This window comes from Stigmatopora argus, chromosome 23 (genome assembly GCF_051989625.1).
Source record: "Stigmatopora argus isolate UIUO_Sarg chromosome 23, RoL_Sarg_1.0, whole genome shotgun sequence".
Classification (NCBI taxonomy): domain Eukaryota; kingdom Metazoa; phylum Chordata; class Actinopteri; order Syngnathiformes; family Syngnathidae; genus Stigmatopora; species Stigmatopora argus.
In genome coordinates this window covers 3,439,936-3,463,385 of record NC_135409.1, presented here as the reverse complement: position 1 = coordinate 3,463,385, position 23,450 = coordinate 3,439,936, and the positions used below count along the sequence as shown (strand labels likewise).

General features: G+C 37.4%; 2 protein-coding genes across 8 annotated transcripts in view; one reads left to right on the top strand and one right to left on the bottom strand.

Annotated features, from left to right (window-relative positions):
* ppfia2 (PTPRF interacting protein alpha 2) overlaps positions 1-16,753 on the top strand; it is a 44,859-nt gene extending 28,106 nt beyond the window's left edge. For 3 of the 4 annotated variants that reach the window (XM_077593674.1, XM_077593675.1, XM_077593677.1), the window contains 2 exons: positions 15,173-15,246; positions 16,032-16,753. In XM_077593674.1, the coding sequence (XP_077449800.1) occupies positions 15,173-15,231 (59 nt within the window). In that variant the 3' untranslated portion in view covers positions 15,232-15,246; positions 16,032-16,753. The remainder of the gene's footprint in view (positions 1-15,172; positions 15,247-16,031) is intronic. The other variant, XM_077593676.1, reaches the window with a different exon arrangement.
* acss3 (acyl-CoA synthetase short chain family member 3) lies at positions 15,674-23,397 on the bottom strand. Of its 4 annotated transcripts, none has more exons than XM_077593680.1 (15): positions 22,545-22,882; positions 22,276-22,420; positions 21,995-22,183; positions 21,692-21,826; positions 21,474-21,614; positions 21,173-21,253; positions 20,869-21,116; positions 20,704-20,807; positions 19,816-19,911; positions 19,566-19,629; positions 18,971-19,052; positions 18,766-18,888; positions 17,352-17,451; positions 17,114-17,289; positions 15,674-17,050 (listed from the first exon to the last, which is right to left on the bottom strand). In XM_077593680.1, the coding sequence occupies exons 2-15, from the start codon at positions 22,396-22,398 to the stop codon at positions 16,979-16,981; spliced, it is 1,734 nt and encodes a 577-aa protein (XP_077449806.1). In that variant the 5' UTR covers positions 22,399-22,420; positions 22,545-22,882; the 3' UTR covers positions 15,674-16,978. The 4 variants fall into 4 exon arrangements, with proteins under 4 accessions (XP_077449806.1, XP_077449808.1, XP_077449804.1 ...); XM_077593678.1 differs by lacking the exon at positions 22,545-22,882 and adding an exon at positions 22,987-23,397 and having other exon boundaries at positions 15,686-17,050; XM_077593682.1 differs by lacking the exons at positions 22,276-22,420; positions 22,545-22,882 and having other exon boundaries at positions 21,692-21,890; positions 21,995-22,121.
* Positions 23,398-23,450: the final 53 nt, after the last annotated feature.

Sequence of the window (23,450 nt, the reverse complement as noted above, 5' to 3'; positions counted from 1 at the left end):
TTTCCAATGTTATTTGCACCCATCCCAACCATAAATAAAGTGTGTACGTATACAGACGCTCCCCTACTTACGAACATTCAACTTACGAACAACGGTACATACGAACATGTCTGCAAATTGCGTTTAAGTCCAAAAATGTTCGCAAGTCCAATTTTGTATTTCGCGCCTTTTTAGGTGTAGTACTTCTTTCCGCCGCTAATACCGACGCCTGGCGCTGTGAGAGCTCAGCTCACCCAGCATCTACCTTCTTCTTCGTTGCAATGCAGAAGTGCGTGAATGTATCTCCAGTGTGCAAAGAACCTTTTTCATTTGTATCATTAAATATCTCATGCATCCAATGTTGAATATGGTTGGTAAAAAGCTAAGGGCTTCTATTGAGGGAGTTGCAAGGAAGAGGCAAGCCATTTCATTTGAAACGAGTGGCAATAATAACGAATCTTGATGCGCGTGAGAGTGGTGAGCGTTTCACGGGCATTGAATCGTTCGACCGTCAGTACCATTTATAAACAGAAAGATCGAGCAGCAGGACCCAAATATTGAACGTTGCACAAAGTTTGCAAATCAATTGAATGATGCCATACAGTGCTACCGCATCATTTATGATGAAAAAAAGAAGAAAACTGTGCAATCGTCATTAGGTCGCTTCTTTTGGCCAGTTTCTAATACATAAATCTCTCTCTCTCTACAGTACTGTACATATTCTCTCCATTTTATTAATTTTTTTTTTTTCAGTACAAACCAATGCGTGTTACTTATACAAGCCTTAAACATACAAATGCACTTATATAAACCTTCAATATACTTATATCGGCCTTAAACATAAATTATAATACAAAATATAGCACTGAATCAACTTACAAACAAATTCAACTTATGAACAATCGCTCGGAACCAATTGCGTTCGTTAAGGCTTTTTTTCTTAAAAAATGACATAGTATTGTAAGGCTTTTTTCTTAAAAAAAACGACATAGTATTGTAAGGCTTTTTTTCATAAAAAACGACATAGTATAGTAAGGCTTTTTTCTTAAAAAACAACATAGTATAGGCTTTTTTCTTTAAAGACGACATAGTATAGTAAGGCTTATTTTCTTTAAAAACGACACAGTATAGTAAGGCTTTTTTGTCTTTAAAACGACATAGTATAGTAAGGCTTTTTATTTACAAAAAAGACCATGTATAGTAAGGCTTTTTTCTTAAAAAAAACGACATAGTATTGTAAGGCTTTTTTTCATAAAAAACGACATAGTATAGTAAGGCTTTTTTCTTAAAAAACAACATAGTATAGGCTTTTTTCTTTAAAGACGACATAGTATAGTAAGGCTTATTTTCTTTAAAAACGACACAGTATAGTAAGGCTTTTTTGTCTTTAAAAACGACATAGTATAGTAAGGCTTTTTATTTATAAAAAAGACCATGTATAGTAAGGCTTTTTTCTTAAAAACGACATAGTATTGTAAGGCTTTTTTTCATAAAAAACGACATAGTATAGTAAGGCTTTTTTCTTAAAAAACAACATAGTATAGGCTTTTTTCTTTAAAGACGACATAGTATAGTAAGGCTTATTTTCTTTAAAAACGACACAGTATAGTAAGGCTTTTTTGTCTTTAAAAACGACATAGTATAGTAAGGCTTTTTATTTACAAAAAAGACCATGTATAGTAAGGCTTTTTTCTTAAAAACGACATAGTATTGTAAGGCTTTTTTTCATAAAAAACGACATAGTATAGTAAGGCTTTTTTCTTAAAAAACAACATAGTATAGGCTTTTTTCTTTAAAGACGACATAGTATAGTAAGGCTTATTTTCTTTAAAAACGACACAGTATAGTAAGGCTTTTTTGTCTTTAAAAACGACATAGTATAGTAAGGCTTTTTATTTACAAAAAAGACCATGTATAGTAAGGCTTTTTTCTTAAAAAAAACGACATAGTATTGTAAGGCTTTTTTTCATAAAAAACGACATAGTATAGTAAGGCTTTTTTCTTAAAAAACAACATAGTATAGGCTTTTTTCTTTAAAGACGACATAGTATAGTAAGGCTTATTTTCTTTAAAAACGACACAGTATAGTAAGGCTTTTTTGTCTTTAAAAACGACATAGTATAGTAAGGCTTTTTATTTACAAAAAAGACCATGTATAGTAAGGCTTTTTTCTTAAAAAAAACGACATAGTATTGTAAGGCTTTTTTTCATAAAAAACGACATAGTATAGTAAGGCTTTTTTCTTAAAAAACAACATAGTATAGGCTTTTTTCTTTAAAGACGACATAGTATAGTAAGGCTTATTTTCTTTAAAAACGACACAGTATAGTAAGGCTTTTTTGTCTTTAAAAACGACATAGTATAGTAAGGCTTTTTATTTACAAAAAAGACCATGTATAGTAAGGCTTTTTTCTTAAAAAAAACGACATAGTATTGTAAGGCTTTTTTTCATAAAAAACGACATAGTATAGTAAGGCTTTTTTCTTAAAAAACAACATAGTATAGGCTTTTTTCTTTAAAGACGACATAGTATAGTAAGGCTTATTTTCTTTAAAAACGACACAGTATAGTAAGGCTTTTTTGTCTTTAAAAACGACATAGTATAGTAAGGCTTTTTATTTATAAAAAAGACCATGTATAGTAAGGCTTTTTTCTTAAAAAAAACGACATAGTATTGTAAGGCTTTTTTTCATAAAAAACGACATAGTATAGTAAGGCTTTTTTCTTAAAAAACAACATAGTATAGGCTTTTTTCTTTAAAGACGACATAGTATAGTAAGGCTTATTTTCTTTAAAAACGACACAGTATAGTAAGGCTTTTTTGTCTTTAAAAACGACATAGTATAGTAAGGCTTTTTATTTACAAAAAAGACCATGTATAGTAAGGCTTTTTTCTTAAAAAAAACGACATAGTATTGTAAGGCTTTTTTTCATAAAAAACGACATAGTATAGTAAGGCTTTTTTCTTAAAAAACAACATAGTATAGGCTTTTTTCTTTAAAGACGACATAGTATAGTAAGGCTTATTTTCTTTAAAAACGACACAGTATAGTAAGGCTTTTTTGTCTTTAAAAAGGACATAGTATAGTAAGGCTTTTTATTTACAAAAAAGACCATGTATAGTAAGGCTTTTTTCTTAAAAAAAACGACATAGTATTGTAAGGCTTTTTTTCATAAAAAACGACATAGTATAGTAAGGCTTTTTTCTTAAAAAACAACATAGTATAGGCTTTTTTCTTTAAAGACGACATAGTATAGTAAGGCTTATTTTCTTTAAAAACGACACAGTATAGTAAGGCTTTTTTGTCTTTAAAAACGACATAGTATAGTAAGGCTTTTTATTTACAAAAAAGACCATGTATAGTAAGGCTTTTTTCTTAAAAAAAACGACATAGTATTGTAAGGCTTTTTTTCATAAAAAACGACATAGTATAGTAAGGCTTTTTTCTTAAAAAACAACATAGTATAGGCTTTTTTCTTTAAAGACGACATAGTATAGTAAGGCTTATTTTCTTTAAAAACGACACAGTATAGTAAGGCTTTTTTGTCTTTAAAAACGACATAGTATAGTAAGGCTTTTTATTTATAAAAAAGACCATGTATAGTAAGGCTTTTTTCTTAAAAAAAACGACATAGTATTGTAAGGCTTTTTTTCATAAAAAACGACATAGTATAGTAAGGCTTTTTTCTTAAAAAACAACATAGTATAGGCTTTTTTCTTTAAAGACGACATAGTATAGTAAGGCTTATTTTCTTTAAAAACGACACAGTATAGTAAGGCTTTTTTGTCTTTAAAAACGACATAGTATAGTAAGGCTTTTTATTTACAAAAAAGACCATGTATAGTAAGGCTTTTTTCTTAAAAAAAACGACATAGTATTGTAAGGCTTTTTTTCATAAAAAACGACATAGTATAGTAAGGCTTTTTTCTTAAAAAACAACATAGTATAGGCTTTTTTCTTTAAAGACGACATAGTATAGTAAGGCTTATTTTCTTTAAAAACGACACAGTATAGTAAGGCTTTTTTGTCTTTAAAAACGACATAGTATAGTAAGGCTTTTTATTTACAAAAAAGACCATGTATAGTAAGGCTTTTTTCTTAAAAAAAACGACATAGTATTGTAAGGCATTTTTTCATAAAAAACGACATAGTATAGTAAGGCTTTTTTCTTAAAAAACAACATAGTATAGGCTTTTTTCTTTAAAGACGACATAGTATAGTAAGGCTTATTTTCTTTAAAAACGACACAGTATAGTAAGGCTTTTTTGTCTTTAAAAACGACATAGTATAGTAAGGCTTTTTATTTACAAAAAAGACCATGTATAGTAAGGCTTTTTTCTTAAAAAAAACGACATAGTATTGTAAGGCTTTTTTTCATAAAAAACGACATAGTATAGTAAGGCTTTTTTCTTAAAAAACAACATAGTATAGGCTTTTTTCTTTAAAGACGACATAGTATAGTAAGGCTTATTTTCTTTAAAAACGACACAGTATAGTAAGGCTTTTTTGTCTTTAAAAACGACATAGTATAGTAAGGCTTTTTATTTACAAAAAAGACCATGTATAGTAAGGCTTTTTTCTTAAAAAAAACGACATAGTATTGTAAGGCTTTTTTTCATAAAAAACGACATAGTATAGTAAGGCTTTTTTCTTAAAAAACAACATAGTATAGGCTTTTTTCTTTAAAGACGACATAGTATAGTAAGGCTTATTTTCTTTAAAAACGACACAGTATAGTAAGGCTTTTTTGTCTTTAAAAACGACATAGTATAGTAAGGCTTTTTATTTACAAAAAAGACCATGTATAGTAAGGCTTTTTTCTTAAAAAAAACGACATAGTATTGTAAGGCATTTTTTCATAAAAAACGACATAGTATAGTAAGGCTTTTTTCTTAAAAAACAACATAGTATAGGCTTTTTTCTTTAAAGACGACATAGTATAGTAAGGCTTATTTTCTTTAAAAACGACACAGTATAGTAAGGCTTTTTTGTCTTTAAAAACGACATAGTATAGTAAGGCTTTTTATTTACAAAAAAGACCATGTATAGTAAGGCTTTTTTCTTAAAAAAAACGACATAGTATTGTAAGGCTTTTTTTCATAAAAAACGACATAGTATAGTAAGGCTTTTTTCTTAAAAAACAACATAGTATAGGCTTTTTTCTTTAAAGACGACATAGTATAGTAAGGCTTATTTTCTTTAAAAACGACACAGTATAGTAAGGCTTTTTTGTCTTTAAAAACGACATAGTATAGTAAGGCTTTTTATTTACAAAAAAGACCATGTATAGTAAGGCTTTTTTCTTAAAAAAAACGACATAGTATTGTAAGGCTTTTTTTCATAAAAAACGACATAGTATAGTAAGGCTTTTTTCTTAAAAAACAACATAGTATAGGCTTTTTTCTTTAAAGACGACATAGTATAGTAAGGCTTATTTTCTTTAAAAACGACACAGTATAGTAAGGCTTTTTTGTCTTTAAAAACGACATAGTATAGTAAGGCTTTTTATTTACAAAAAAGACCATGTATAGTAAGGCTTTTTTCTTAAAAAACGACATAGTATTGTAAGGCTTTTTTTCATAAAAAACGACATAGTATAGTAAGGCTTTTTTCTTAAAAAACAACATAGTATAGGCTTTTTTCTTTAAAGACGACATAGTATAGTAAGGCTTATTTTCTTTAAAAACGACACAGTATAGTAAGGCTTTTTTGTCTTTAAAAACGACATAGTATAGTAAGGCTTTTTATTTACAAAAAAGACCATGTATAGTAAGGCTTTTTTCTTAAAAAAAACGACATAGTATTGTAAGGCTTTTTTTCATAAAAAACGACATAGTATAGTAAGGCTTTTTTCTTAAAAAACAACATAGTATAGGCTTTTTTCTTTAAAGACGACATAGTATAGTAAGGCTTATTTTCTTTAAAAACGACACAGTATAGTAAGGCTTTTTTGTCTTTAAAAACGACATAGTATAGTAAGGCTTTTTATTTACAAAAAAGACCATGTATAGTAAGGCTTTTTTCTTAAAAAAAACGACATAGTATTGTAAGGCTTTTTTTCATAAAAAACGACATAGTATAGTAAGGCTTTTTTCTTAAAAAACAACATAGTATAGGCTTTTTTCTTTAAAGACGACATAGTATAGTAAGGCTTATTTTCTTTAAAAACGACACAGTATAGTAAGGCTTTTTTGTCTTTAAAAACGACATAGTATAGTAAGGCTTTTTATTTACAAAAAAGACCATGTATAGTAAGGCTTTTTTCTTAAAAAAAACGACATAGTATTGTAAGGCTTTTTTTCATAAAAAACGACATAGTATAGTAAGGCTTTTTTCTTAAAAAACAACATAGTATAGGCTTTTTTCTTTAAAGACGACATAGTATAGTAAGGCTTATTTTCTTTAAAAACGACACAGTATAGTAAGGCTTTTTTGTCTTTAAAAACGACATAGTATAGTAAGGCTTTTTATTTACAAAAAAGACCATGTATAGTAAGGCTTTTTTCTTAAAAAAAACGACATAGTATTGTAAGGCTTTTTTTCATAAAAAACGACATAGTATAGTAAGGCTTTTTTCTTAAAAAACAACATAGTATAGGCTTTTTTCTTTAAAGACGACATAGTATAGTAAGGCTTATTTTCTTTAAAAACGACACAGTATAGTAAGGCTTTTTTGTCTTTAAAAACGACATAGTATAGTAAGGCTTTTTATTTACAAAAAAGACCATGTATAGTAAGGCTTTTTTCTTAAAAACGACATAGTATTGTAAGGCTTTTTTTCATAAAAAACGACATAGTATAGTAAGGCTTTTTTCTTAAAAAACAACATAGTATAGGCTTTTTTCTTTAAAGACGACATAGTATAGTAAGGCATATTTTCTTTAAAAACGACACAGTATAGTAAGGCTTTTTTGTCTTTAAAAACGACATAGTATAGTAAGGCTTTTTATTTACAAAAAAGACCATGTATAGTAAGGCTTTTTTCTTAAAAAAAACGACATAGTATTGTAAGGCTTTTTTTCATAAAAAACGACATAGTATAGTAAGGCTTTTTTCTTAAAAAACAACATAGTATAGGCTTTTTTCTTTAAAGACGACATAGTATAGTAAGGCTTATTTTCTTTAAAAACGACACAGTATAGTAAGGCTTTTTTGTCTTTAAAAACGACATAGTATAGTAAGGCTTTTTATTTACAAAAAAGACCATGTATAGTAAGGCTTTTTTCTTAAAAAAAACGACATAGTATTGTAAGGCTTTTTTTCATAAAAAACGACATAGTATAGTAAGGCTTTTTTCTTAAAAAACAACATAGTATAGGCTTTTTTCTTTAAAGACGACATAGTATAGTAAGGCTTATTTTCTTTAAAAACGACACAGTATAGTAAGGCTTTTTTGTCTTTAAAAACGACATAGTATAGTAAGGCTTTTTATTTATAAAAAAGACCATGTATAGTAAGGCTTTTTTCTTAAAAAAAACGACATAGTATTGTAAGGCTTTTTTTCATAAAAAACGACATAGTATAGTAAGGCTTTTTTCTTAAAAAACAACATAGTATAGGCTTTTTTCTTTAAAGACGACATAGTATAGTAAGGCTTATTTTCTTTAAAAACGACACAGTATAGTAAGGCTTTTTTGTCTTTAAAAACGACATAGTATAGTAAGGCTTTTTATTTACAAAAAAGACCATGTATAGTAAGGCTTTTTTCTTAAAAAAAACGACATAGTATTGTAAGGCTTTTTTTCATAAAAAACGACATAGTATAGTAAGGCTTTTTTCTTAAAAAACAACATAGTATAGGCTTTTTTCTTTAAAGACGACATAGTATAGTAAGGCTTATTTTCTTTAAAAACGACACAGTATAGTAAGGCTTTTTTGTCTTTAAAAACGACATAGTATAGTAAGGCTTTTTATTTACAAAAAAGACCATGTATAGTAAGGCTTTTTTCTTAAAAAAAACGACATAGTATTGTAAGGCTTTTTTTCATAAAAAACGACATAGTATAGTAAGGCTTTTTTCTTAAAAAACAACATAGTATAGGCTTTTTTCTTTAAAGACGACATAGTATAGTAAGGCTTATTTTCTTTAAAAACGACACAGTATAGTAAGGCTTTTTTGTCTTTAAAAAGGACATAGTATAGTAAGGCTTTTTATTTACAAAAAAGACCATGTATAGTAAGGCTTTTTTCTTAAAAAAAACGACATAGTATTGTAAGGCTTTTTTTCATAAAAAACGACATAGTATAGTAAGGCTTTTTTCTTAAAAAACAACATAGTATAGGCTTTTTTCTTTAAAGACGACATAGTATAGTAAGGCTTATTTTCTTTAAAAACGACACAGTATAGTAAGGCTTTTTTGTCTTTAAAAACGACATAGTATAGTAAGGCTTTTTATTTACAAAAAAGACCATGTATAGTAAGGCTTTTTTCTTAAAAAAAACGACATAGTATTGTAAGGCTTTTTTTCATAAAAAACGACATAGTATAGTAAGGCTTTTTTCTTAAAAAACAACATAGTATAGGCTTTTTTCTTTAAAGACGACATAGTATAGTAAGGCTTATTTTCTTTAAAAACGACACAGTATAGTAAGGCTTTTTTGTCTTTAAAAACGACATAGTAAGGCTTTTTATTTACAAAAAAGACCATGTATAGTAAGGCTTTTTTCTTAAAAAAAACGACATAGTATTGTAAGGCTTTTTTTCATAAAAAACGACATAGCAAGTAAGGCTAAGAGAGTCGGAGAATAAATCTGACTTCTGATTCTTCACCTTCTAGTTGTTGCTGTGGTCCACTGGCAAAATCATTGGGTCAGAACTTGAGGCGGGAATCAGGAGTGAGTTCAATTCCACTCGTTGCAATTCTCAAATTGTTTATTGAGGTAATGAAAAGGATAGATATAACTTCCAATCACATCATTTCAGAAGACACTGTGGTCCAGTGGCAAGAACAATGGGTTGAAGTTGGACACAAGTTCAAATCTGGAGTGAGTTCAAGTCCACTCTTTGCAAATCTCAAATTGTTTATTGAGGTGATGAAAATGATAAATATAACTTCCAATCATCTCATTTCAGAAGTCACTGTGGTCCAGTGGCAAAGACAATGGGTCAGACAGACCTCAAGTTAGTGGATTTGACCGCCATGTGGGAGATGGGGTTCGAATCCCGCTCTCGTTTGACTAATCACTACACTAGTAGTTCAGTAAATGGGTAATCCTTTTTTCATTCGAATAAAGACTTAGTCATTTTTTTCAGCAAAACAATATTTCCGGTCAGCCTTCGGCTGACCGGAAGACAGTTGGGAGGGGGGATCCCTGGTGGTGTTCGACAGTCGGCCTTCGGCCGACTGCCGACACCATACAGTCGTTGACTGGCGACACTGGGACGTGAACCCTCGACACCCACGTCGCAGGCAGGTGACTTACCCACTACACCACAAGGCGGCCCGCCTATACATGATTGGAAGTTATACTTATCCTTTTCATTACCCAAATAAATAATTTGAGAATTGCAAAGAGTGGAATTGAACTCACTCCTGATTTGAACTTGAGTCCACCTGAAGTTCTGACCCATTGTCTTTACCACTGGACCACAGTGACTTCTGAAATGATGTGATTGGAAGTTATACTTATCCTTTTCATTACCCAAATAAACAATTTGAGAATTGCAAAGAGTGGAATTGAACTCACTCCTGATTTGAACTTGAGTCCACCTGAAGTTCTGACCCATTGTCTTTACCACTGGACCACAGTGACTTCTGAAATGATGTGATTGGAAGTTATACTTATCCTTTTCATTACCCAAATAAACAATTTGAGAATTGCAAAGAGTGGAATTGAACTCACTCCTGATTTGAACTTGAGTCCACCTGAAGTTCTGACCCATTGTCTTTACCACTGGACCACAGTGACTTCTGAAATGATGTGATTGGAAGTTATACTTATCCTTTTCATTACCCAAATAAACAATTTTAGAATTGCAAAGAGTGGAATTGAACTCACTCCTGATTTGAACTTGAGTCCACCTGAAGTTCTGATCCATTGTCTTTACCACTGGACCACAGTGACTTCTGAAATGATGTGATTGGAAGTTATACTTATCCTTTTCATTACCCAAATAAACAATTTGAGAATTGCAAAGAGTGGAATTGAACTCACTCCTGATTTGAACTTGAGTCCACCTGAAGTTCTGACCCATTGTCTTTACGTCTGGACCACAGTGACTTCTGAAATGATGTGATTGGAAGTTATACTTATCCTTTTCATTACCCAAATAAACAAGTTGAGAATTGCAAAGAGTGGAATTGAACTCACTCCTGATTTGAACTTGAGTCCACCTGAAGTTCTGACCCATTGTCTTTACCACTGGACCACAGTGACTTCTGAAATGATGTGATTGGAAGTTATACTTATCCTTTTCATTACCCAAATAAACAATTTGAGAATTGCAAAGAGTGGAATTGAACTCACTCCTGATTTGAACTTGAGTCCACCTGAAGTTCTGATCCATTGTCTTTACCACTGGACCACAGTGACTTCTGAAATGATGTGATTGGAAGTTATACTTATCCTTTTCATTACCCAAATAAACAATTTGAGAATTGCAAAGAGTGGAATTGAACTCACTCCTGATTTGAACTTGAGTCCACCTGAAGTTCTGACCCATTGTCTTTACGTCTGGACCACAGTGACTTCTGAAATGATGTGATTGGAAGTTATACTTATCCTTTTCATTACCCAAATAAACAATTTGAGAATTGCAAAGAGTGGAATTGAACTCACTCCTGATTTGAACTTGAGTCCACCTGAAGTTCTGACCCATTGTCTTTACCACTGGACCACAGTGACTTCTGAAATGATGTGATTGGAAGTTATACTTATCCTTTTCATTACCCAAATAAACAATTTGAGAATTGCAAAGAGTGGAATTGAACTCACTCCTGATTTGAACTTGAGTCCACCTGAAGTTCTGATCCATTGTCTTTACCACTGGACCACAGTGACTTCTGAAATGATGTGATTGGAAGTTATACTTATCCTTTTCATTACCCAAATAAACAATTTGAGAATTGCAAAGAGTGGAATTGAACTCACTCCTGATTTGAACTTGAGTCCACCTGAAGTTCTGACCCATTGTCTTTACGTCTGGACCACAGTGACTTCTGAAATGATGTGATTGGAAGTTATACTTATCCTTTTCATTACCCAAATAAACAATTTGAGAATTGCAAAGAGTGGAATTGAACTCACTCCTGATTTGAACTTGAGTCCACCTGAAGTTCTGACCCATTGTCTTTACCACTGGACCACAGTGACTTCTGAAATGATGTGATTGGAAGTTATACTTATCCTTTTCATTACCCAAATAAACAATTTGAGAATTGCAAAGAGTGGAATTGAACTCACTCCTGATTTGAACTTGAGTCCACCTGAAGTTCTGACCCATTGTCTTTACGTCTGGACCACAGTGACTTCTGAAATGATGTGATTGGAAGTTATACTTATCCTTTTCATTACCCAAATAAACAAGTTGAGAATTGCAAAGAGTGGAATTGAACTCACTCCTGATTTGAACTTGAGTCCACCTGAAGTTCTGACCCATTGTCTTTACCACTGGACCACAGTGACTTCTGAAATGATGTGATTGGAAGTTATACTTATCCTTTTCATTACCCAAATAAACAATTTGAGAATTGCAAAGAGTGGAATTGAACTCACTCCTGATTTGAACTTGAGTCCACCTGAAGTTCTGATCCATTGTCTTTACCACTGGACCACAGTGACTTCTGAAATGATGTGATTGGAAGTTATACTTATCCTTTTCATTACCCAAATAAACAATTTGAGAATTGCAAAGAGTGGAATTGAACTCACTCCTGATTTGAACTTGAGTCCACCTGAAGTTCTGACCCATTGTCTTTACGTCTGGACCACAGTGACTTCTGAAATGATGTGATTGGAAGTTATACTTATCCTTTTCATTACCCAAATAAACAATTTGAGAATTGCAAAGAGTGGAATTGAACTCACTCCTGATTTGAACTTGAGTCCACCTGAAGTTCTGACCCATTGTCTTTACCACTGGACCACAGTGACTTCTGAAATGATGTGATTGGAAGTTATACTTATCCTTTTCATTACCCAAATAAACAATTTGAGAATTGCAAAGAGTGGAATTGAACTCACTCCTGATTTGAACTTGAGTCCACCTGAAGTTCTGATCCATTGTCTTTACCACTGGACCACAGTGACTTCTGAAATGATGTGATTGGAAGTTATACTTATCCTTTTCATTACCCAAATAAACAATTTGAGAATTGCAAAGAGTGGAATTGAACTCACTCCTGATTTGAACTTGAGTCCACCTGAAGTTCTGACCCATTGTCTTTACGTCTGGACCACAGTGACTTCTGAAATGATGTGATTGGAAGTTATACTTATCCTTTTCATTACCCAAATAAACAATTTGAGAATTGCAAAGAGTGGAATTGAACTCACTCCTGATTTGAACTTGAGTCCACCTGAAGTTCTGACCCATTGTCTTTACCACTGGACCACAGTGACTTCTGAAATGATGTGATTGGAAGTTATACTTATCCTTTTCATTACCCAAATAAACAATTTGAGAATTGCAAAGAGTGGAATTGAACTCACTCCTGATTTGAACTTGAGTCCACCTGAAGTTCTGATCCATTGTCTTTACCACTGGACCACAGTGACTTCTGAAATGATGTGATTGGAAGTTATACTTATCCTTTTCATTACCCAAATAAACAATTTGAGAATTGCAAAGAGTGGAATTGAACTCACTCCTGATTTGAACTTGAGTCCACCTGAAGTTCTGACCCATTGTCTTTACGTCTGGACCACAGTGACTTCTGAAATGATGTGATTGGAAGTTATACTTATCCTTTTCATTACCCAAATAAACAAGTTGAGAATTGCAAAGAGTGGAATTGAACTCACTCCTGATTTGAACTTGAGTCCACCTGAAGTTCTGACCCATTGTCTTTACCACTGGACCACAATGACTTCTGAAATGATGTGATTGGAAGTTATACTTATCCTTTTCATTACCCAAATAAACAATTTGAGAATTGCAAAGAGTGGAATTGAACTCACTCCTGATTTGAACTTGAGTCCACCTGAAGTTCTGATCCATTGTCTTTACCACTGGACCACAGTGACTTCTGAAATGATGTGATTGGAAGTTATACTTATCCTTTTCATTACCCAAATAAACAATTTGAGAATTGCAAAGAGTGGAATTGAACTCACTCCTGATTTGAACTTGAGTCCACCTGAAGTTCTGACCCATTGTCTTTACGTCTGGACCACAGTGACTTCTGAAATGATGTGATTGGAAGTTATACTTATCCTTTTCATTACCCAAATAAACAATTTGAGAATTGCAAAGAGTGGAATTGAACTCACTCCTGATTTGAACTTGAGTCCACCTGAAGTTCTGACCCATTGTCTTTACCACTGGACCACAGTGACTTCTGAAATGATGTGATTGGAAGTTATACTTATCCTTTTCATTACCCAAATAAACAATTTGAGAATTGCAAAGAGTGGAATTGAACTCACTCCTGATTTGAACTTGAGTCCACCTGAAGTTCTGATCCATTGTCTTTACCACTGGACCACAGTGACTTCTGAAATGATGTGATTGGAAGTTATACTTATCCTTTTCATTACCCAAATAAACAATTTGAGAATTGCAAAGAGTGGAATTGAACTCACTCCTGATTTGAACTTGAGTCCACCTGAAGTTCTGACCCATTGTCTTTGCCACTGGACCACAGTGACTTCTGAAATGATGTGATTGGAAGTTATATCTATCCTTTTCATTACCTCAATAAACAATTTGAGAATTGCAAAGAGTGGAATTGAACTCACTCCTGATTTGAACTTGAGTCCACCTGAAGTTCTGACCCATTGTCTTTACCACTGGACCACAGTGACTTCTGAAATGATGTGATTGGAAGTTATACTTATCCTTTTCATTACCCAAATAAACAATTTGAGAGTTGCAAAGAGTGGAATTGAACTCACTCCTGATTTGAACTTGAGTCCACCTGAAGTTCTGACCCATTGTCTTTACCACTGGACGACAGTGACTTCTGAAATGATGTGATTGGAAGTTATATCTATCCTTTTCATTACCCCAATAAACAATTTGAGAATTGCAAAGAGTGGAATTGAACTCACTCCTGATTTGAACTTGAGTCCACCAGAAGTTCTGACTGTTTGTCTTAACAACTGGACCACAGTGACTTCTGAAATGATGTGATTGGAAGTCAAATCTATCCTTTTCATTACCCAAATAAACAATTTGAGAATTGCAAAGAGTGGAATTGAACTCACTCCTGATTTGAACTTGAGTCCACCTGAAGTTCTGACACATTGTCTTTGCCACTGGACCACAGTGACTTCTGAAAGTTTCAGTTTCTAATACATAAATCTCTCTCTCTCTCTCTCTACAGTACTGTACATATTCTCTCCATTTTATTAAAAAAAAAAAATTTCAGTACAAACCAATGCGTGTTACTTATACGAGCCTTAAACATACAAATGCACTTATATAAACCTTCAATATACTTATATCAGCCTTAAACATAAATTATAATACAAAATATAGCACTGAATCAACTTACAAACAAATTCAACTTATGAACAATCGCTCGGAACCAATTGCGTTCGTAAGTAGGGGAGCGTCTGTATATGAAAATGAATTCAACTCCCCTTTGTGTCAACACAGTGGTCCCTCTATTTACAAAATTAATTGGTTCCAGAAGTGGTTTCGTAACTCGTGTGTTCTGTTTTTCACATTTTGGAACAAAGGATTTTCCATCAAAGCTTTTTGTAATGTGAAAATTTTGTATGTAGAAGCATTTGTAAGTAGAGGTACTACTGTTTTTTTTTCCAAACACAACTCGAGTTACAATGGGTTTGCCGAAGCATGTTGGTCGGATATTCCAAGACGCCGTAAATCCTTCCGGCATGAAATTGCCCGCCCCCCGTTACGCCACTATTTCACACAAGGAAGGTCGCAGGTGAAAGGAACGCTTTGAGAAGCAGTGTGGTTTGGTTCCATTCCTACTCTGGTCCCCCAATAATAGCCCTTGTGTAAAGCCAAAGATGTCTCGTCTCTATCCCAATGATGTCCTCTCTCTCTTCCCTTCTCGCAGTGGGATCCGCGACCGTTCAGCGTCTGGACAGCTCCACGGTGAGAACCTACTCGTGCTGAGAGGAGACAGACGCTGTATGTAAGACACAGAACGACACGGCCGCCGCTCTTTTTCAAATTGAAATCTCCATTTTGGAAACAATCCTAAAAAATAAACGAGGTCAACGAGGCAGTTGAGAGTTGCGAATTCGGCCTCTCTAACAAAAATGCATGGCAACAGACTTGAATTTAATGTATTTTCTTCTTAATTGCTTTTGAAATTGCATGCGAGCCTGCTTGAAACAAATCAGGGCCGCCACACATGATTATTTTGATGGGGGATTAATTGCCGATTGTTTTTTTCAATACGTCGATTCATAAATCACTGTTATATCGGTGTGGGCTTAACATTTTAGCTGGAAATGTGCAAAAATGTTGCTAGAATAATAGAAACATGCTTCTAAAGTAAAAACATGAATGCAAATATCTCATTTAAATTCATTTCAAAAATAATATCAGACAGAATGACAAAAAAGAATTGCTATTTTCCGCGTTTTGTCTTTACTTTTTTTTTTTGAATGAAGTCAGGCTACACCAATGTTTTTCATTTTTAAAAATTACAACAAAGTAAATGAAAACAGTTAAAATGTATGAATAAAAATAAAAGAAATATGAGAAAATAGTTCAGGGTAATTCAGTAACAGCCTTTGACGGCACGAGACGTCCAATCCATTCGAAGCATTCAAACAGACGGCGACTAGTGACAAACTCATTTGATTGGACGTCTATCAATGCCAATTAATCAACTACCAAAACACGTGTCAATTATTAACCCTCACGGCTTCTAACGACATCGCAAATAAGACTTTGATTTTTTTCAGGCCCAGTTCTTATAGAGCCACCGGACGGGCCCCGGGTCGAGGGGCGCGGCGAGTACGGGGGTGTCGGGGGGGCTACGCCATTGGGACAACCTCGCACTGCCAACAAGCCCCTCGGCCCCTCAGCTGCCACACGGCCCCTTGACCAATTCCCTCCTGCCGCCGCCTCCGGTGCTAAACGACCCCCGCAGCAGGGTGTTCGCTCTTTCATAAAACATACTGTGTATTTAAATAGGCTGTGTAAATTCATATAAATATCACTTTTTTTTAAAAAAAATGTGTAAAAAAAAAAGAAGAAAAAAGCGGAAGATTTCAAGCTAAGACGTTAGTGGACCATAGATGATATTATATATGCTGCTCTCGGACCCTCACAAACTTTTTTTTATTTGTATTTTTTATTTTTGGGGGGACAACTCTGACTAAGAGGACCCCGCCGTCTGGTGGCCGGAGCACTAACAAGCACACGGGCGAAGAACAACGTGCGAGTGAGTTTTTGTGTGTGTTTAAAAAAAAGAAAAAAGTGACTTTTGGGTCATCGGAGCAAATTATGACTGCGGACGGACCTCGTTTTTTTGTTGTTCTTTCAATTTGCACGATGAAGGATATCATGGTTCCGTTTTGTGTGGAGACATTTTTATTTATTTATGACCTGTATGTATGTCGGTGGAAAACTAAAGTGGTGAGCAAAAAAAGAAGATATTAAAATACAAAATACTGTGCGTGGATGGAGTTTCAAGTTGTTTTCTAATTCATTTTTGTTGTGATTTCATGACTTTCTTCCACATTTGGCATCATCCATTTGAACTGCGAGGCTGGCAAGGAATGCATTTTCAGATTGGACGTCTATTGCCGTCAAAGAGCTCATTTTATTTATATTTTTGTCATTTTTATCCGTGTGCTATTTTCTGGTCTGGCAGGTGATTGTACTTCACTCTGTCTCAGCGATGAGTTCAAGTTGCATTTGACTTCAGCACTTTCTCGATTTCTTGAAATACTTCAGGGTCCTCGATGGTGGGCGTGATCTGAGTAGAAACATCTCTTGTCATTTGCATGAAATGACTTTTAATCAAAAGACTCCACCGTACCTTGTAGGCTTTCCCGTTGACCAAATTCCCTAGCGAGGAACGCGGGATCTTCCCAGATCTCGTCTTGGGAAGCCCCCGAACGAAAAGAACCTTCCGGAAGGCGGCCACGGGTCCCACCGTGTCCCGTACCAGCTTGACAGTCTCGTCCGCTATATCCTTTTCACGCCCTTGTACTCCTGAGAACACAAACGGAATGCAATTATTCTTTTTAACAAGTTTTTTTTACGTGGCACCTCACCATTTTTCAGCACACACAAAGCAAGTGGTACGTGGCCCTTTAAAGGGTCCTCCAAGCCCACCACGGCGCAGTCAGCCACAGCCGGATGCTGCAAAACAGACTGCAAAAGAATAATAATAATTAAAAAAAATATACCCCCAAAGTTGTGTGTCATATACAATGTTCCCTCTATTTTTTTGTATGTTTGGGCAGAAAGACAACCTCCCTGAGCACACTGAGTACCAGTGTGAGCAACATCATCATTGCTTGCTATGGGCACACACCAGTATCACACCTGCCATAAGCAGGTGCATGTCTACTACACATAAATGATTTAGTAATAATAAAAGGTAATGATTCATATCTATGAATGGGCGGCCCGGCGGATGAGTGGTTCGCGCGTCGGCCTCGCAGCTCTGGGGTCCTGGGTTCAAATCCAGATCGGTCCACCTGTATTGAATTTGCATATTCTCCCTGGGCCTGCGTGGGTTTTCTCTGAGTACGTTTTCCTCCCACATCCCAAAAAGATGCATTGTAGGCTGATTGGACACTCTATAATTGCCCCCCAGGTATGGGTCTGAGTGTGCATGGCTCTCCGTCTCCTTGTGCCCTGCGATCGGCTGGCCACCGATACAGGGTGTGTCCCCCGCCCCGTCCCCCTATCAGCAGGGATAGGCTCCAGCACCCCCCGCGAGTGATAAAGTGGATAAAGCGGGTCTGAAAATGAATGAAAAAATATCTATGAATAAAACATCTTCATAAATGCCATTAGAATATGCCCAAATCCGACTTAAATTTTACCTTATTTTACACATCTGTCCTTCTCACTTCTCATTCTCATTCAAATGAATTTTCTGCTGAACGTGTCACTTGAGATAGTCAAGTTTCCATTTATATGCAATATTTTTCCATGATTTTGGTTTGATTGATTTTTTTAATAAGGGATAGCAAATATTAATGAACATATTTATATTCATGTTAATGAACATATTATATGTAAAATTGTAGCTGAGGGCTAATTTCCATTTATAGTCCATTGTGTAGGTTGAAGACAATAACACATACTAGACACACGCACGCACACAACCACACACACAGCAGATTTAGACAGTTCTCACCCCATTTCACCGCTTGTTCTTCTATTTGCACAGTAAGCAAAAAGGAATGTATTAAGAAATATTAAAATGTAATTAAAAAAAAGATAGAAGGGCTGTAAAACACGAAAAACATAAGAGTGGACAGAGCTACTGCCACTGGCTGGCACGTGAACGGCACCATCATGGGAGAAAAAAATGGATTTTTTTTGTTGTGCGCTCCATATGATTTGCTGTGCGCGGAGAAGACGAGCGTAGTGCACAATTGCGCATGCGCACAGCTTAGAGAGTCATATGGTGGGCTCTGCCACCCTTTTATGCATGATTAGACGTCACCTTACCTCCTCCAGTGCTCCTGCAGACAACCTGTGTCCGGCCACGTTGATGACGTCATCCGAGCGCGACATGATGTACAAGAAGCCCTCTTCATCGAAAAACCCGGCGTCCATGGTGTCGTAGTAACCCTGACAAAATATACGTATACGTACTTGCTCATCTCGGTTAACAGTAGTGTAACCTCGCAGCCACCAGAGGGCGTCCTATCACCGGGAACTTTGTGAAGTAGATCTGCTTGAAAAGTTGGGAATTCTGCCACAGGGAAGACGCCGCGCCGGGCGGAAGAGGTAATCTGCAGGAAGTACAGTGTACAAATTTTGATATTACAATACACAACAACTCATGTCACAAACCAAGATGGTGAGAATATACACTGAAATGCACAGGTTTGAATAAAATAGTTTTTGAGGGTTGGATTGATATGTTGAAGGCGCTATGAGAAAATGCACCGCCCGCCACTGCAGTACACAAATAGTCGTGTCATCTTATTACACGTGGGGGATTCAAATATGACATGACTTCCTCAAATGAAGTCTTAGCAGTCTTTCTTTCTTCACTCAACATCACTTTACCCTCTCACTCATCCGCACGCAACTCAAAACTATCGTTTTTCTCGTCAAAACGCCAACAAAACGCCCCATTTTGATGGATGGGGCGTTTACGGGCCGCGTAAGAGATTTAATGGGTCCCGCAGCTGTTCTTTTCCCGTCAACCGTAACAAAAAAAATCTTGGCACTGACTCCGAGCGAGAGATTTACACGGTGATAACGGACAGGAAGCGGGTGATAATGATAAAGGGGCTTACCTCACCACGATGTTTCCCAGAGTTCCCGGCGTCACCTGTTGCATGTGGTCATCGATTACCCTCACTGCGGCAGATAAACGGTGCTGGAGTTTGCGTTTTTTTATTTAATTCTTTCGGTGCCTTTGATGACGATAGCCATCCGATCATGTGCCTTTTAGTAGCGAAATTACAATTTTATTGCCAGCAGGCCTCCCAATTCAAATGGATTGTACGTGTACCGCCCTCAAAGGCAACCTAAGAGTTAACGCACCATTGTAACCTGGCACTGCTTTACCCGCCTGGCCTCCAGGGGGCTCCACTGAGTTTCCGAGGCCAACGCACGTCGACGAGATCGGCGAACCCGTCTCTTAAACAAACAAACAGACAAAAAAAGCCATCACCACCTGACTGAACCATGATAGTGACAAATATTTAACTTGGTTCCTGTTGCCATCTTTTTCCTTATTGAAATGTTTTTGCTAAGGGATTTTCCAATAGTTTACATTGCCATTGTCATTTCAGAAAAAAAGTTTAACCAATTTTTAAGAATTGGAATATAAGCATATTTGGTAAAGTTGCTCAAATCTGAAAAGTGTACCGTCTTCACGTAAATGTGTGCAGTGCCAACGCCAGATTGCTCGTTTGTCTCCTTTGGCGATTATTTTTCTGAGCATCCCGCCGCTTCGTTATTCCCATGTGCAGCCGTTTCAATCAGATGGTGACATCCCGCTGACACTGGTACTTTTCCAACCGGCCGCCCTCTCAGCTTCCTGTTCTCGGACCACGACAACGCTCTCTTTTGAGAGGAGTTTTTAATATTGGGACCCAATCCCAAAAGCCAGTGGCAGACATAGCGCCGTTACACAAATATCAGGGGTTTCGCCACAAGTGGTTGCTCGTCTCCCGTTTTGAGGCCTGGTATTAATCCCCGTGCTATTTTAAGAGGCGGACGCTGATGTCATCGCTGTTGCCGGGCAACAAGCGTGCATTTTTCCAGCTGTTTGGAGGGCTTTAATGAGCAAATGGTGTGGCGGTAGCTATCAGTGTGTCAAAATAATGGGCTCTCGAACATTTGGACGATCATGTTCCGCTAGCTAACACAACACAATTGTCACCTGGATCCCGGACATTGTTTTATAACTGAACCTAGATTTCTCACCTGTCTGCCACCAGTGATCCAACACGGGAACCCCAAAACTCTTCTTGGCCCACTCCAACGTCTCCACGTCACAGCGCTCCCCCGCCAAAAAGATGGAACGAAGCCTGAAATGCCAAACCGGTCAATGACGACGCCCCCTCTAACTGTCGATATCCGCACCCCTACCTGGGTAGCGCGTAAGCCGCCCCGCACTCGGCATGGGGGTCGTGCTGGCGGATGGCCCGGACAGCGGTGGGCGCGGTGAACATGGCAGCGGCGCCGTGCTCCGACAGGACGCGGAAAAAAGCTCCCGGGTCCGGGGTCCCCACCGGTTTGCCCTCGTAGAGGACGCTGCTGTTCCCGTGGAGGAGGGGAGCGTAGCAGATGTACGAGTGGCCCACCACCCAGCCCAGGTCCGAGGCGGCCCACCACACCTGCGACAACAGGTAAGATCAACGTGCAAAAACCAGAAAAGGTCACATTTCCTTACTTCTCCAGGACGTAGTCCATATATGTTGGACATGGTCCACTTTAGCATCACCGCGCAGCCCCCAGTGTCTCGCACGACGCCCTAAGGGGGGCAGAAATTGTCACTAAAAGCCCAAATTGAAGGCGTACCAGCTAAAGCAGGGGTGTCCAAAATTGTGCCCATTTTTATTGGACCACAGCAAATGAAAATATCATCGAATATGGCCGCTGCAAGAAGCCTGAGTTGAGCCTACATTCTGTTGGCCCTTGAATCCTGCCCTGACAGCAAAGGTTTGGACACCCCCGAACTAAAGGGAAGCAACCTTGGGCGTCCCAGTGGTGCCGGATGTGTAGAGAATGTAGAGCGGGTGGTCAGAAGGGACGGGGACGCAGTCGTGAGGTTGGGCGGTCGCCATCTCCTCATCCCAGTCTAAAGAAAGGTCGCCGCTCAGTGAAACCTTCTCCTATTGGGGGACAAAAAGTTTGCCATATTACGACTTTACTCCTGAAATTGACTTTGGGGACGTCCATCAATCCTGACCATGTTCTCTCTGCAGTAGACGAGTACTTTGGCGGGCCTGTGAGAGCTCAGGTCCAATGCCTTTTCCACCAACGGCACGTAGGGCACCCGGCGACCAGGTTCGATCCCGAACGAGGCAGTCACGATCATCTTGGGCTTTTAAAAGTTGTCCCAACAAATATTCACCGTTGACAAACATGCACATGAACTTGTTTACACCCTGACAGGAAAAGTCAACAAATGAGAGTAACACCGCCCGACGGCTTAACACTGACTGCGTGAACCAGGTCGAGGCACGGGACCCTCGTGCGTGAGCGCTCTCACCTTGGCGTGATCGATGCGCACAGATAGCTCTTTGGAAGCAAAGCCGCCAAAGATGAGGCTGTGCGGCGCTCCGATGCGGGCGCACGCTAACATGGCGAACATCGCTTGGGGCACCATGGGCATGTAGATGACCACCAGGTCGCCCTTGCGGACCCCGTTTCTCACCAGGACGCCGGCTAGCCGTGACACCTGAAACAACAAAGGCGTAGCGTAGCGCCACCGACGGTTTAGACGTTCGATCCGTTTGAACGCGGAGGGGAGGCGGCCAATGAACGAACGACCTGCTCCTGGAGTTGCCGGTACGTCACGATCCGCTTGGTGCCGGTCACCGGGCTGTCGTGGATAATGGCCGCCTGCTCGCCGCGCCCGCCCTCCACGTGCCGATCCACGGCATTGTGACACATGTTCAGCTTGCCGCCCACAAACCTGGTGGATTATAAATCCACAGAAGATCAAATGAATATTTTATAAATGTTCAACAGTTTGGACTTGGCTTTTTTCTCAAATTGGCGGATACAGGAAATGATTGCCTCTTGAAAAATATACAAACCTGGGGACAAAGGTTTGACAGATGCAGTAGTCAGAACAGCTTGCAATATTTAAATGACTCCTGGACCATAAATGGCCAACATTGGAGGATAAAAATGAAATTGGCAGCTAAAAAGCGTTCATATAATAAAGAATTGGACACCATCCCAGTTGTATTTCACTAAGGCTTTGATGACAAATGTTGTTGTTTTGCCAAACCAAGTTGATGTGTGTTTTTCTTTTTAAATTTAACTATAAAAGTAGACTATTCCTGCTGAAGTATCTTTTTAGGTTTTGCCGTCAGGGCGTTTTGAAGTTCAAACGAAGTGTAAAAACGGCAGTTTTCCTGTAGATGTTGAACTTATACAGACGCAGAGTAGTGTTGTTGCTGTTCTGCGCTGGTGGTGCGTTCACGCTGCAATTCCAAGTGTCGTCTTTTCTAACTTCGCCACATAAACACCTACCAGTTGGGGAACACCGGGTCTTCCACGTGCAGTGTTTTGCTCCACGGTTGAAACCAAGTAATATCCTGGGCCGCTTGGGCCCAATAATGCTCCGGTCGGTCCCGAGCCTCCGCGAATGCGCGGCCGTATTGCTCCTCCTTTACTCTGCGTGCATCGTGCGTGCAGGCGCGTTGCAAACTTTCACTTTTCCCGCAAACGTAAACTCCCCGCAAAAGGCGTCTGCTGCACACTTTCGGAACACGAGCGAACATATTCGCACTTTCTCTACTTTTCAGAACTTGTATCTAATTTTCCTCTCCACCCAAAGTTACACATGCAGAGACACACGCGGTGACGTAAAGCTACCTGAGTGGAGAACTACACTTCCATTCTTGAGGAACTTTGCACTGCATGAATAACCACACCTCTTTTCTTTGCTAGAACGTACACCACTATCCGGATGTTTAACTCGTTCGCTCCCGTTG